This window comes from Cydia strobilella, chromosome 21 (genome assembly GCF_947568885.1).
Source record: "Cydia strobilella chromosome 21, ilCydStro3.1, whole genome shotgun sequence".
Classification (NCBI taxonomy): domain Eukaryota; kingdom Metazoa; phylum Arthropoda; class Insecta; order Lepidoptera; family Tortricidae; genus Cydia; species Cydia strobilella.
In genome coordinates this window covers 1815539-1829428 of record NC_086061.1, presented here as the reverse complement: position 1 = coordinate 1829428, position 13890 = coordinate 1815539, and the positions used below count along the sequence as shown (strand labels likewise).

The 13890-nt window shown below is 36.7% G+C and overlaps 2 protein-coding genes across 3 annotated transcripts in view; both read left to right on the top strand.

The window, feature by feature from the left end:
* Positions 1-3093: 3093 nt before the first annotated feature.
* LOC134750856 (ethanolaminephosphotransferase 1-like) lies at positions 3094-9716 on the top strand. 2 transcript variants are annotated; one of them, XM_063686090.1, is made up of 9 exons: positions 3094-3229; positions 3531-3599; positions 3698-3899; positions 4338-4491; positions 5085-5193; positions 5818-5975; positions 7729-7909; positions 8469-8645; positions 9588-9716. In XM_063686090.1, the coding sequence occupies exons 1-9, from the start codon at positions 3161-3163 to the stop codon at positions 9672-9674; spliced, it is 1206 nt and encodes a 401-aa protein (XP_063542160.1). In that variant the 5' UTR covers positions 3094-3160; the 3' UTR covers positions 9675-9716. The 2 variants fall into 2 exon arrangements, with proteins under 2 accessions (XP_063542160.1, XP_063542161.1); XM_063686091.1 differs by having other exon boundaries at positions 3097-3229; positions 3536-3599.
* Positions 9717-10680: 964 nt separating this feature from the next.
* The window catches only part of LOC134751055 (eyes absent homolog 2), a 53584-nt gene continuing 50374 nt past the window's right edge, over positions 10681-13890 (top strand). The window contains exon 1 of the mRNA XM_063686395.1: positions 10681-11175. The gene's annotated coding sequence lies outside the window, so the exon portion shown is untranslated. The remainder of the gene's footprint in view (positions 11176-13890) is intronic.

The following is a 13890-nucleotide window of genomic DNA, read 5'->3' as shown; positions in this document are numbered from 1 at the left end:
TATATACCAAATAAGAAGGAATAGGGGTTTGAGAATGAGGGCTACAACGTTTAATTTCGCCGCTAGGGGCGCTAGTGTAGATGGGTATTTCAAAATGTCAAATGCATAGAAGTTTTGGGGGTTTCAAGTTTTTTATCGGGAATTCATGATTGTGGTAAATATTTGTCCATCTTTGATTAATAGTGGTAAACAATAGATATAGCTCAATAAATGTTAGTGGTTCTAAAAAAGTGCCAACTAAAATATATGCAAAATTAAACAATTAAAATACCTTTGTGTATGTATATTAATTAGAACGTATTGATTTTATAAAAATAAACAGTGGCGCCAACTGGTGAGCACAAAAACGGTAGCCCTCATTGCTAGATTAGAAGTGAAGTACTAGGCGAGTATTAAGTTAAAGGCGCTTTTACCATGAAATCTTGGTTGGTAATATATTTTCGCTAGTACCTGTTTTCTCCTAATGCATGGAAAAGGACAGAGTAACCACAGTCAGCAGCCTAACGACAGTAGATATTTTGATATAGGACTATGAACAATAAGTCCTAGCACGACTTGTACCTATTTTTTCCACGACATCAGTATATTCAAATGAAAGGGTAATAATTTAACCTTTCACGTATTTAATATGGGAGTCAGGTATGATAGTGTCATGTGTTCCATCGTAGGTAACGTCAAACCGAATGAGCTGATTTCAGTAACTTAGGTGTCAATCATCTCGTTTTTGTAGCCCGGTGACATAGCCTACGCACTTGATCGCCTTCCAAAAAGGAGGAGATTCGATACTAATAAATACCTATCTGTGCAAAAAATATGAAAATGTTATTGTTAATGCCATGCATTAAGTGGAAAAGTACAGTCACCAATTCAATTTTATCAAATTGACAGGCGAACAATATTCTCATATGATCCATAATTGTTTAGATATAGTCTAAACTGTCTTCTTACCAATTTCTTTGACATGAATACAAAAAGGGAAACTGCCATCAGCCAGCAAGTTCCATACCTACAGTTTCCGATTTGTCTTCATTGTGAGAGATAGATTCTCTCCACCGTACATTTCGTAATTTAGGTGCCTACCAGCAGACAGCACTGTACCGAAGATCGATACGACACCTGTGCGTTGCCATGGCGACGCTCCGAGGGCGCCACCCGACACCAGCGCGTAATTTGAAATTCGAACCGCACCGATAATGTCTGTGTTGCCAGTTGCGCGTGCCTATTTCGGACCAAATTATGTGTAATTTAGAATAGGGATGGCTTTTTTCGATAATAAATAATTGTAAGTGCCGCGTTTTCCTTGTTTCGGCATCGTTATCTTCTCCGATGTCGAGTCTAGATTGTCAGCTCTTGTTTTTACCTGATTAAGGGATATCATTTAACTTTTTTTGAGGAGCTACTGTATAATTTTGCATCATTTTTGGACCTGCTAGCACTAAGATTATGGTTCTTGTTAATAAAAAATAGCCTAGAACTTTTTCGCAGATATTTTCCGTGGCTCGTATCATTGTATTCTGCCAAGATACCAGCGGTGTCAGCATGGTTGTATTTTTATCACCTGTCACTATGCCTGTCACTTTCGCACTTACATACTTGTTAGAACGTGACAGGTATGGTGACAGGCGATAAAAATGCTACCGTGCTAAACATGCTTTTTCCAGTTCAGTTCTTTATCTAGTGTTAAACCTAGATATTTCACTTCATCGGACATTTCCAGTACCCTTCCATAAAGCTTCAGCTGTTTCATGCCGTTAAGGGTCTTTTTCCTGGTAAACGGTACTACTACTGTTTTGCCAGGATTGATGGAGAGTTGATGATGGTTGCACTACCTCTCCACTTGCTTCAGTGCTGTATTCATCATTTCCGATACCGTTCCCGGGAATTTCCCGTTTACAAGAATCACTAAATCATCTGCATACCCTACCGTGTATATTGGGCCTTTGTATAGTTCTTCCAGCAGTGAGTTCACTACCAGGCTCCAGAGAGTCGGTGAAAGAACCCCCCCCCTGTGGGCAACCCTTCGTGGCCGTGGCTAATATTTCATCTCCCATGAGGGTGGACTTTATTAGTCGGCTATTTAGCATAGTACCAATCCATCTACAGATTGTCGGTTCTATGCCATGTTTAGATGCTGCAATGCTGATTGCCTGATACGTGGTGCGGTCAAATGCCCCATCCACGTCTAGAAAAGTGGCTAGGCATAGTTCCTTGTTCTCTATCGCCTGCTCTGCTCTGGTTGTCACCAGGTGCAGTGCCGTTAGCGGAGTCTTAGTAATAGGGTCCCGTTTTTACTCTTTGGGTACGGAACCCTAAAAGCAGCCCAGTTGTAAAGCAGAGGACTTAAAGGACTCTAGTCTTAACACTCTTAACCAACACTTATATATCGGGGCTCTGCAGTGTAAATGTGTCCACAGCTTTATTACACCACCACTCATTTACATTATTCCACAAAGGATAAACACGTTAGATTATTCTAGCCCGACAATTTGTCAAATTAACAGCTGTCTATTTTTATAGCCCATATATCATGCAGTTGCACCCGCGGGAAGCAATTAGTGCACTTAGTTGTTGCACAATGCATCCAATTAACGCTCGTACCCGGGCCGCAGAGGTTAGCAAGAATTATTTTGTTTTTATTATACTTTAGGAGTACGAGTAACGTTTCTTCTACACACATTTAGTTTAGGTGCTCGATTTTACAAGAGTAATGACTAAAATACTTCTAAATGAAGGGTTGCTAATTGTATTTGTCCTAACTTGACCGCCTGTTTACGTAAATATTGCGCTTACTCTTTCAAATTACAAGTTCAATATTAGCTTAATTACTTATGTAGAATTCGGCCAGTCCTAAGGAGGTAATTGAATCTTCTACTAGGAGCTGCACACTTCTACATAATCGTATATTAATCAGGATTACGACAGGTTATCTAACAGCGCCAAATCGAGCCATAAAAGAGCCAAGATATAAAAAAAATCACTCATCATTATCGTTACCAGTCTTATCAAGATTCACTAGGTCATCGCCTTTAGTATTATGAAAGAGTTGTCGGTTGGTAGACGTATTTATTAAAATGTGTAAATAAGATTAAGTCTGTGAAGTGAAATCAAAAGTGAAGTGTGAATTTGTGAGATAGATTTATCTATCAGATTAACATAAACCATGAGTGCAAGCATTTTTGGCTATAAGTATTTGACTAAGAAGCATTTAAAAGGATTCGATAATTATAAGGTAACAGTAGAGACGTTTAACAATATTAATATCTTGTAAATTAAGAGTTTTTAATGATTCCCGGTTAGTTTCACTAGATTTATATTGACCGGGATATAGACCGTGATTACCTTTTGTATTGTTTGTGAGCTCCCGATATTTCGACGCAGTTACATGCATCTTGTTCACGGGTGACTGAAGAACAATACAAAAGGTAATCACGGTCTATATCCCGGTCAATATAAATCTTGTAAATTACTGACTGTATTTACACACTTTTGTAATAATTTTATTAAAGTTAATAATTTTAACTTGTTTTCAGTACAGTGCGATAGATACAAGCCCGCTCAGTCAATATGTTATGCACCCGTTTTGGAACACCATCGTCAAGGTAGATAAGCTATCAGCATTTAATAAAAACAATTACGATGTTAAACAATAATCTACTGAGTATCTCCAATGTCAAGGTTTAATTTTGTTTGATTCCAGTTTATACCAAGGTGGATAGCGCCGAATCTCCTAACGTTTGCTGGATTCCTGTGCATGGTAGCAAGCGTGGTTTTATTATTTATCTACGACTATGATTTCACTGCGTCAGGAGCGCCACAAGGATATGAAAAGTTCGCAGAAAGAATCCCTTTATGGGTGTTCACGGCTTGTGGCGTGCTGTTGTTTTTGGCCTACAATTTAGGTGAGCACAAATCGATAACAATTGATGTGTGTCTACACGTACTAACCCTTGACAAATACCTCTTATTTTATGACACGAATTCATGGCATGACCCAACTCGCACAGAGATTTTAGTTTTTCTGATTTTTAGAGGTCCGCAGTTAACTCGGATCTCTTATTTTAAACAGGGTAGAAGTAGATCAATTTATACAGTGTCACAGTCGTCACAGACAGTGTTTAGAGGAAATGTGACAATGTATAACTACCTTCCGCATCTTCCTTCACGGTAATTTTCTTAAAAGTAGCTGGATTGTTATCTTCTCTTAAATCGCTCGTAGAAAGAAATGCAAAACGAGTGTGACGACATTCAAGGTCAATATTTTTCTTCTCAACAAAATGACAGAACCTGCTTGAAATAGAAGTCCTTGATGTTATCTATTGTCTGTAATTTTACGGCAGATGGAATCGACGGGAAACAGGCACGGCGAATTGGCGTGTCGGGGCCGCTGGGAGAAATGTTCGACCATGGCCTAGACTCCTACATCGTGTTCTTCATCCCTTTCAGCCTGATCTCGGTCATGGGGCGGGGTGACTGGTCCATTTCAACGTTTAGGTAATATGAATATGGCATAACAGCTTCAATTGTCAACCAGGTAGTTACCATCTAAATTTATTTTAGCGGTTTTGATGCCGCGAGCACCTTATTTTCGGAGTAACTGGTGTCCTGGGAGAGTTTGAATTGAGACTCCCATGGCTCTTACTTCTTTATCACTCGATTTTTACGCCTATTGTCAACACTACAACTAATATATTGTAGTAATTAAGTATAATATACTATAACTTACCATGTTATGTAACATTGTGTGTTGTGGTACCACAATGGCCATTTGGTTTATTTCTTATAGTTTGAATCAGAAACATCTTTTTCGGGTAGTTGAACTGTACCTACATGACTTTAGACACGTCAGCCGAAACTAACCTACAATTTCATTACACTGATATTTTAGTGAGCTGTAATATCTATTCCACTTTAGAAAATTTTAAAATATTCATCGTCAATTTATTTGATAGGTATTAATTTTCGAAACTGCTCTCACGATAAAAGCACGCATTCTGTTTTGACTCAAACGATTGACTATTAAAATATCTCGTCAGAAATGGGTGCCTTTATTCCTCTGTGTAACAATTTACAATTTGTGTTGGCAGAGGTTACCTGGCGGTGGCGAGCGTGGTGCTCAACTTCTACGTGAGCCACTGGGAGAAGTACAACACCGGCACCCTGTATCTGCCCTGGGGCTACGATGTTAGCATGTGGGTGAGTCAACATCTTGTTGTTTGACTTGTGTAACGACGGCGAGGGCGCGCTGAGGCTGCTCGAGATCGTGGCGCCGCGCATCGGATCTACCGGTTCTCGATGGCCAACCTCGAGGAGACTCACGACGACGATCTCGATGCCATTCTTGATTTGTGTTGCCAAGCGACTTCAAGTATGACAAGCGGTATGGTAACCAAATTACCGGCAATACTCGAGATTAATGAAGATGACTGTATATTTAAGCTCTTTCTCAAAAAAATCCTTAAGTATGTGAAGTGCATAGCCACATTTATTAATAATAACTAGCAAAGAATGTAGCCAACTATAATATATCTCATATAGAGTCTGACATCACGACTTGAGCACACTGATCTTCTCTTCTAAGTGGTCAATGTAAAAGTCGCCACATGTACATGTCTAAATGTAGGCATGAGAAGGGGTGTGATTGGGAACTGTGAGGCCACAGTAAATATTTTTATGCGGTAACCGTGCATACTTGTGTTTTGGTGGGATTTATTCGGATTACCTCGATCCCACAATTTCTCGAGCACAAATTTTAACTTGAATAACGAACTTTATACTTAGTTACTTACATGCTAACTACCTTAATAACTGTACTTGCAGGTATGTTCAATTTTCTTCCTCTTGGCCGGCGCCCGTGGCGCTGAGGTGTACAAGTTCCACATCTTCGGCGACGTTACATTCGTGCAAGGGCTGGAGGTGGCCATACACGCAACAGGACTCTTCACCACGCTGCCGATCGCCGTCTATAACGTGTATCTGTAAGTGTATTTCGGTTATGTTTTATTTCTTCTACTTTATACAGGAGAAATGATATTTATCATTGATATGAAACTAAATACTACTAAAAACCAGCCAAGTGCGAGTCGGACTCGCCCACCGAGGGTTCCGTACTTTTTAGTATTTGTTGTTAAAGCGGCAACAGAAATACATCATCTGTGATCATTTCAACTGTCTAGCTATCACGGTTCATGAGATACAACTTTGTGACAGACAAACAGACGGATAGACGGACAGCGGAGTCTTAGTAAAAGGGTCCCGTTTTTACCGTTTGGGTACGGAACCCTAAAAATTACATTAATATAAATGAGGAGTCTTTTCTCTATAAACACCACACAAAAATAAGCCCAATTCTGAAAATACCCTCCTCAAATGTATAAAATCTACTACTTGATTAGCTTTTATGCGCATATACCTACTTACCTGTATATATTAATTTACGAACCTACAGTTTTGAAGAATATTCATTATGACTTGCATATAAAATATTCTCTTTGATTTATGCTAAACATGGACCAAAATATGATTTCTATAATGGTCGAAGCTCAAAACTTAAACAATAACGCTATAACTTGATCATATCACATGCTATTGTGACTAAAAAAATCCGTATATGTAATATATTTATGTGTATCCTTGTTTAAATTATTAGAATTTATTATTAAACCTACGTTTTAAGTTCAGATATTCCGGGTCAAGTATCACAAACACCCACGTCAGTATTCTAAGCCCAAGATGGGCGTGGGAGGGCAGAATTCTATTTATTTGAATGCCAATTTCGAAAATGCCATGTCGTTAAATTAAATAAAGTGAAGTTTTACTTCACTAAAATGATGTAAACTGGTAGTTTGGAACTTGCAAGTCTACTTTAAGACACACAAAATGAAGCTCATCGGTACGGTTCAATACAAAAAATATTTGAATAGAGTATCACAATACGAGTAATATGTTGGTTGGATTTTATTCATGACATCTCAATATTTTATTCGACTGAAAATTGGGATGAAGTATGGAATGTGTCTCTTCTGACCTTTGGTTTTTAGACAGACTACACTGTGTTTAGGAACGCTAACATACCTATATGTAAAATAGATATCATCATCATCATCATGTCAGCCGATAGACGTCCACTGGTGGACATAGGCCTCCCCCAAGGCTCGCCACTCCGACCGATCCTGTGCCGCTCGCATCCACCGAATTCCCGCGACCTTCACCAGGTCGTCGCTCCACCTCGTTGGAGGCCTACCGGCAGTTCCGTCTTCCGGTACGCGGACGCCACTCCAGAACCTTAAAATAGATATAAAGCCAAAAATTAAGCTCTATAATAAAAATAAACAAAAGCAGTTAAACAGAAGTTTTATAACTAGGGAAATAATCAAATTATTTTATGAATTTATTTTTTCTTTTTTCTTTAGTGTATGATATCTATTACAATTTATAGACTTTATAGTTTGAGGAGTACAAGGTATGTTTTAATTATTTGCCACACCCGGTATAAGTAACTTTTGATAGAATCGGATCAAGCTAACTCTGCATAGCATTTTCAATGCTCTACACATGTCATCATCAATATAAAATTTCTATGAAAATGTAACGTATATAATGACACTCCCTTACTTTGTTCTATTATAGTTCTATTCAAGTCGGTCTTAAAGTTAGCTTATAATCTGTGCGTCGTGCTTAACTGATATCGACGCGAAAAAAGACTAGGGAATAATAACTCAACCATTACAGATCATACAAGAACCGCACGCTTAAGACGCACACCTTCTTCGGAATGCTGCGACCCGCGTGGTCGATCGTCGCCCTGACGACGGCCATGACACTATGGGCTCTAAAGTCACCACTTGACATCGTAGAGTATGACCCTAGGTTGTTCCTGCTGCTCTTTGGTACCCTGTTTAGTAACATTGCTGTGAGTATTTTTCTCCTGATTCAGCAGATTTGAAGATATTGAGCGTATTTAGCTGACTGACGAACATATGTGGATAATTTATTCAAGTCTGTGCATGGACTTGTGAAACGAAAAACAAAAGCTGCCTTTTAACACATTGAGTACCGGGAACCCGCTCGGCGGGTTCTCTGTTTGTGATCGCTTTCCTCTACAAAGCGGGAAAACGCTGAGATTGGCTACGAGCGTAGCGCTAAGAAAACGTTGGCAGTGAATGTGTTAAATTTATGATAGTTACAAGTAACTATGTAGGTATCGCATCACGTCCGGACCTAGTTTTTGGCAGTACCAAAAATGTTATTTATTTTTTGTCAATTTAATACCTACTAATATGCTCGAAAACTAATACAAAGTATTGAATCTTTGTACCACTTTTAAAAATAAATAGGGTAGAGAAACCCACCACCATGAGCACCAGATCGCTGTTTCGAGCTGCAGCGTCAAAAGTAAAAATAGGCAATCTCCGGCAGGAGACGGCACCATAAGAAGAAGAAGAGGGTAAAGAAAATTCAATTTCTTGCAGAGTCGCCTAATAGTCGCGGAGATGAGCGAACAGCGCTGCGACCTGATCGCCTGGGTGCTCTGGCCGCTGTTCATCGGAGTATGCGTGTCCTTGTGGGTGCCAGCTTTGGAGGCGGCGATGCTTTACACCCTCCTGCCTTTCAGCATACTGGCACATGTGCATTACGGGGTTTGTGTGGTGAGTACTGTTAGCGCCACTTGCACCATTCCACAAACCCGGGGTTAACCGGTTAATACTGGAGTTACCATGGTTACCAGTACAATTTGAAACTGGGTTAACGGTTTAACCGGTTAACCCCGGGTTAGTGGGATGATGCAAGTACACTCAGCATTAATAATAGCGGATAAGGCAACGCGCCAAGTAGCCACAGCTAAACTGTGGAATAAACTGTCGCCTGCGGAGGATTTTCAAGTCAGTCTTATTGCACTTAGAACGATTATTATCTTTTGGACTTGCAATATACACCGAGCGTGCCCGTGTTGACCGTTAGTACCGCGTTACATCCTACTACGAGTTTAAATAGCCATTTTAACATTAACCCGGAGCCCGATTCAAATTTAACAATTTGTTATAGTGTTTGTTGAACTGGTTTTGATACGACCACGAAGATCGCTTATGCTGATTGGTGGCATGCTAAGTACCGTAAACTGGGACTACTTTGATTCAAGGGGTAACGTTGGTCATAGTTTTTAAAACTATAAGGAATTCGTTTCTGAACACTTTCACCGTATATTTCGGTTAAGCATGCCAACCACAACATAAAATAGCGTATATAGTTAGCGTTCAAAAATCAACTTCCTATTCATCAAAAATCTATCTACTGCATGGATTCGTCCTTATTAGCAATAAAGATATTGAGTATTGAGTATGATCAATATTACCCCGCGAATCAAAGTAACCCCATTTTACGGTACATACCAAGACGATCGTAAAGGTCGTATCAAAACTAGTTCGAAACCAAACAAATTGTTACATTAGAATCTACCTCCTGTTTTAATTTGTGTTTGTTGATGTGTGTAGGTATTTTTTAAATGCCTTTATTTAACTTGTATTGTTTGTATGCAAGTTGATAAGTTTGTAAGTAGGTAAGCCCGTTTTATAATATTATGTCGATTTCAGGTTCGTCAAATGTGCCAACATTTCGGTGTGAGCTGCTTCACGGTACCACGGATCAAGGCGCTGAAAATACAGAAGAAAAAGGAGTAGCTGACAAACAACACAATAAGTCAATTGTGAAAATTATAATTATATTTTTTTTACTGTGGAATTATTGTTATATATTTTTATTTTTTTATACAAGCCATTTTTTATAGACAGTAGATGTGTTCAATGTATGGATGAATCATCAGTTACATCCAACGTTACCAGTGCATGAATAGTAATAAAATAATTTCAACTAAAATAGAAAATTAGAAAAATACGATTTAAGTATAAATTTATTTTAAACGTTTTCTTAGAAATTACATGCAGTGATTAGTCCCAAAAAATATTCAAGAGTAGAATCGATATGAAACCTATGAGATGTGTATGATATAAGTAAAAAAAAAAGTATAATACAACTGACAACTTGCAAAAATGTTCAAGTGACAGAGAATTGTAAATTATCAATATATATACTCGTACCTGATCTTTATTTTGATATTATTCATTCGGGTGAGATTTGATTAATTTTTTTAGAACTTGATAATACTAGACATAACAAAAACTGGAAAAATATAAAAATAAAACATTAATATATTTTTTTAACCTAAAAACACTATGCAACAATTAAACGATGTAAGAACCTATTCACGTATTATATGTTGTTCAATTTCGTGTAGAACTTATAATGATAATTATTTGACTGAATTTCGTTGTAATAACACAGTATAAGTATTTCCAAATTTGTCATTTTTTTTGCTTGAAATAGAGACACATAAAAACAGAAGCCAAATCTTCTACGAACTTCAAAAAAGCACTGACTAAATTCATCCGTACCAAATAAAATGCATGTACCTGCTTCCCGACATCTCCTAAAATACCTGGTACAAAAGATAATTTGACACCACGACACAATCTAATTCACAAAATAATACGTAATCCAATACAGAATAGCAAAAAGTGAGCAACCCAACATTGCATCGCGAAAAGCTGCCGAGCCTTTGTTACGTGCGAGAGAGGGACCACTATAGCTGCCCAAACCGCTACGCAGCTCCGTCTTTAAATTACACGTTCTCATAGCCTTGTACCGGTTTGGGCGCTTCGAGGAACGACGGATAGAGCGTTACGCGCTATTGCATTATCAACTTTATTTGTAAGAGAACATGGTTGATTTTGATTTGTAATAGAATGGTGGTAAGGACATTTCTATGTTCAGTGGAAATTCAGTAATGGGGGGTGCACGACATGGACACCGAAGTCGGGGTTTAGAATTTCAGTACAGCTTCGGATAGCTGCGAAGCGCTGCTTTGTTAGCTCTGCAATTGTTTGCTGAGCCTATTTTTTTTAATATCCTACGCGTTCCTTCGCCCTTTTTATCATTACAAAAATAAACCGGATTCTTCGACAAAACGATTAAACTTGCTCGTACAAAATACAACAGTATTAAATTACAAAATATAATTTTTAACAACTTTTGAAGTGGAAGGTGAACTTTGTGTTTTCAGTGTTTTCTAGTGTCGCTCAAATTTTATGTGAAATGATAGAAGATAGATTTAATGTAATTTAGGTAAGTGAGGTGTTTGCGAATGGAAATTAACTGGAATACAGAGTGGTGTGGCAAATACGAATATGGCATGAAAAAAATTCAAAATTATAACAGTAACGCATGTTTTGGTTAATGTTTTTGAAAGGTCTTACCTACTAAAGTATGATTTGGTGTGCATTATGAGTTAAATACAAAATAATAACAATATATACAAATAATTAAAGAAAAACATTTTGATAACCTTGGCTTGGTTTTTGCCCTGTACTTTTGATTAAAAGCAAAGGTGGCAGTACGTACGGAAATGATTAATTGGCAAAGCAACTTTGCAATTACTAGATGGACACATGTTATGAATTATCTTTCAAAATTGTATCACATCCAAATTAAAAAGAATCTAACCACCAAAATAACTATTTTTTTATAATAACTATGTACTCTATCCAAAAAGCATAGTATGTAAGTGGGTCTCTGTTGTTTCCCATAAAGTTTTAAGTCATAATGTATTGTTTGTCCACATTTTCGTTAGTCATAATTTGGTTTTTCTCAGAAACGCGTAGCTTTTCAGGATTGCCATAAAACAAACCTATCTATCTATAGGATAACCTTACGAAAATCCTGAAAAATTAACGGGTTCGTAATTACGACTAATGATAATATGACAATCGTTACATTATGACTCAATAATTATGTCAAACAAAGGGACCCCTATGTAAGTACTTACTTATTTTTATTTTAAGCATTTTACTTGGTAAAAACTGGGCGCGCGCTTATGATATTTAATACTTTTGTGTCAGAAGATAGGTACATATAAAAAAACCGGCCAAGTGCGTGTCGGACTCGCGCACGAAGGGTTCCGTACCATTACGCAAAAAACGGCAAAAAAATTACGTTTGTTGTATGGGAGTCCCACTTAAATATTTATTTTATTCTGTTTTTAGTATTTGTTGTTATAGCGGTAACATAAATACATCACCTGTGTTCAACACAAACAAATTTCAACTGTCTAGCTATTACGGTTCATGAGATACAGCCTGGTGATAAACGGACAGACGGACAGTGGAGTCTTAGTAATAGGTTTTTACCCTTTGGGTACGGAACCCTAAAAAACTGTCTATAAAATAAATAAATCAATCAATATTTTATTTTCAGACCATGTGATAAAATGTGTACCATTATGTAGGTACCTATTAAAGTTACTTATCCCGTTACTTCGATGTATCAAAGAACTTTTTGCAAAATGCAATACTTCTTAAATATAAATAAGAAATGAAATACACATTAACAAAACTTCTTAAGTACTTTTCAAGGTATATGGCAAAATAAATAACAATGTCCCAACGTTTAAAAAAGTAGAGTTAATCACGAAAAACTTTATTAATATTGTGGTGCCATGTAACCAACAAATAATAAATAAATAATAATAAAAAAGCTTTATTACTTCCACACATATTTCAAACAAAATAAATATAAAACATTAAAGTAAAAGATTTTAACTTAAAATTTTACTTAAAAAATATGTGGGCCCCTTTCGGGTAAAAGCCTCCCCCAAGGAATAAGGCTTTTAACCAGCAAATAGATCTAAGTATAATTAGAAGACATTTTGTTTTAACCAATATGACTAACTAATCAGAATATTTTCTAATTGGAAATTGTTGACACAAAGGCTTTACCTAAATTAAACTATTCACTAATTTTATAATAGGTAAGTAAGCATATTAAAGAATTGGGCGTAGCCAGAAAAAAGTCATGTTATTATAAGTTATAACGCAAAAAACAAACAATTTTTACGTTTATTAAATCACATTTACAGTCGGGCTCTATCGCGAGTTGATAAACAAATATTTTTATTTATTTATTTATTTATTCGCGATAGACCTGACTGTAAATGTGATTTAATATGTGTTCAAAACGCGAGTTTTAAATGTTAATTTTTTACGTTATTATTTAATTTTACCATTTATTTTCTTTTTATTAATATGTTCTTCTAAGACCGAAGACAATATTATGTTCTTCTAAGTTAAAACTGAACTTCCCGCTTTGTCTGATTGATATGAAATTTGAACTTTTGAAGCTGTTTTGACACAAATCACCTTTCTCTAGAAACTTTTTGATGGTACAATTTAGGAAGAAATTAGATTGTCCTATATATCCAACCCATCTGGTATTTTTGTGAAATATTGGAACACATTGTTCGCCTGTAATTGGTGGCGCAATCATAATTTAATAGAATGCAAGTGTATTAAATATATTAATAACGGGTCACTCACGTGTTTTAAATCGAAAACGCTCGACATGTTTCACTCCGTACCGAGGAGCGTCATCAGGAGCTTTTCAGGAGCGTTTTCGACTTAAAACTTACTTTAAAAATATTTGTTTTTATATTCCAGACACTAAAATGACATTTCGATTGGCCAATTTACCTACTACCCATCACTTCACTTGTGCACCACTTTTACTACCCAATGACTAATTGTGTACTAATTTTACTACCCAACCAATTTTTAGTTTTTTTTTCTATTTTTTTTTTTATCAAGGTTCACCAACAGTGGCAACAACAACTTATAGACTAACACACTTGCATTCTAATAACAAAACATCCGTGAGACACAGACATATTAAATATATTAATAACGGGTCACTCACGTATTTACGTTATTAATATATTTAATATGTCTGTCTCACGAAAATTTTGTTATTAAAATTATTAGTAAATTTGTCAAAAAAATATTAAAAAAA

Coding starts and splice junctions, on each gene's coding strand:
- LOC134750856 (XM_063686090.1), top strand. CDS start 3,161: ATGAGTGCAAGCATTTTTGGCTATAAGTATTTGACTAAGAAGCATTTA. Junction 5,194..5,817: donor GCTACGATGTTAGCATGTGG/GTGAGTCAACAT, acceptor CTGTACTTGCAG/GTATGTTCAATTTTCTTCCT. Junction 8,646..9,587: donor TGCATTACGGGGTTTGTGTG/GTGAGTACTGTT, acceptor TGTCGATTTCAG/GTTCGTCAAATGTGCCAACA.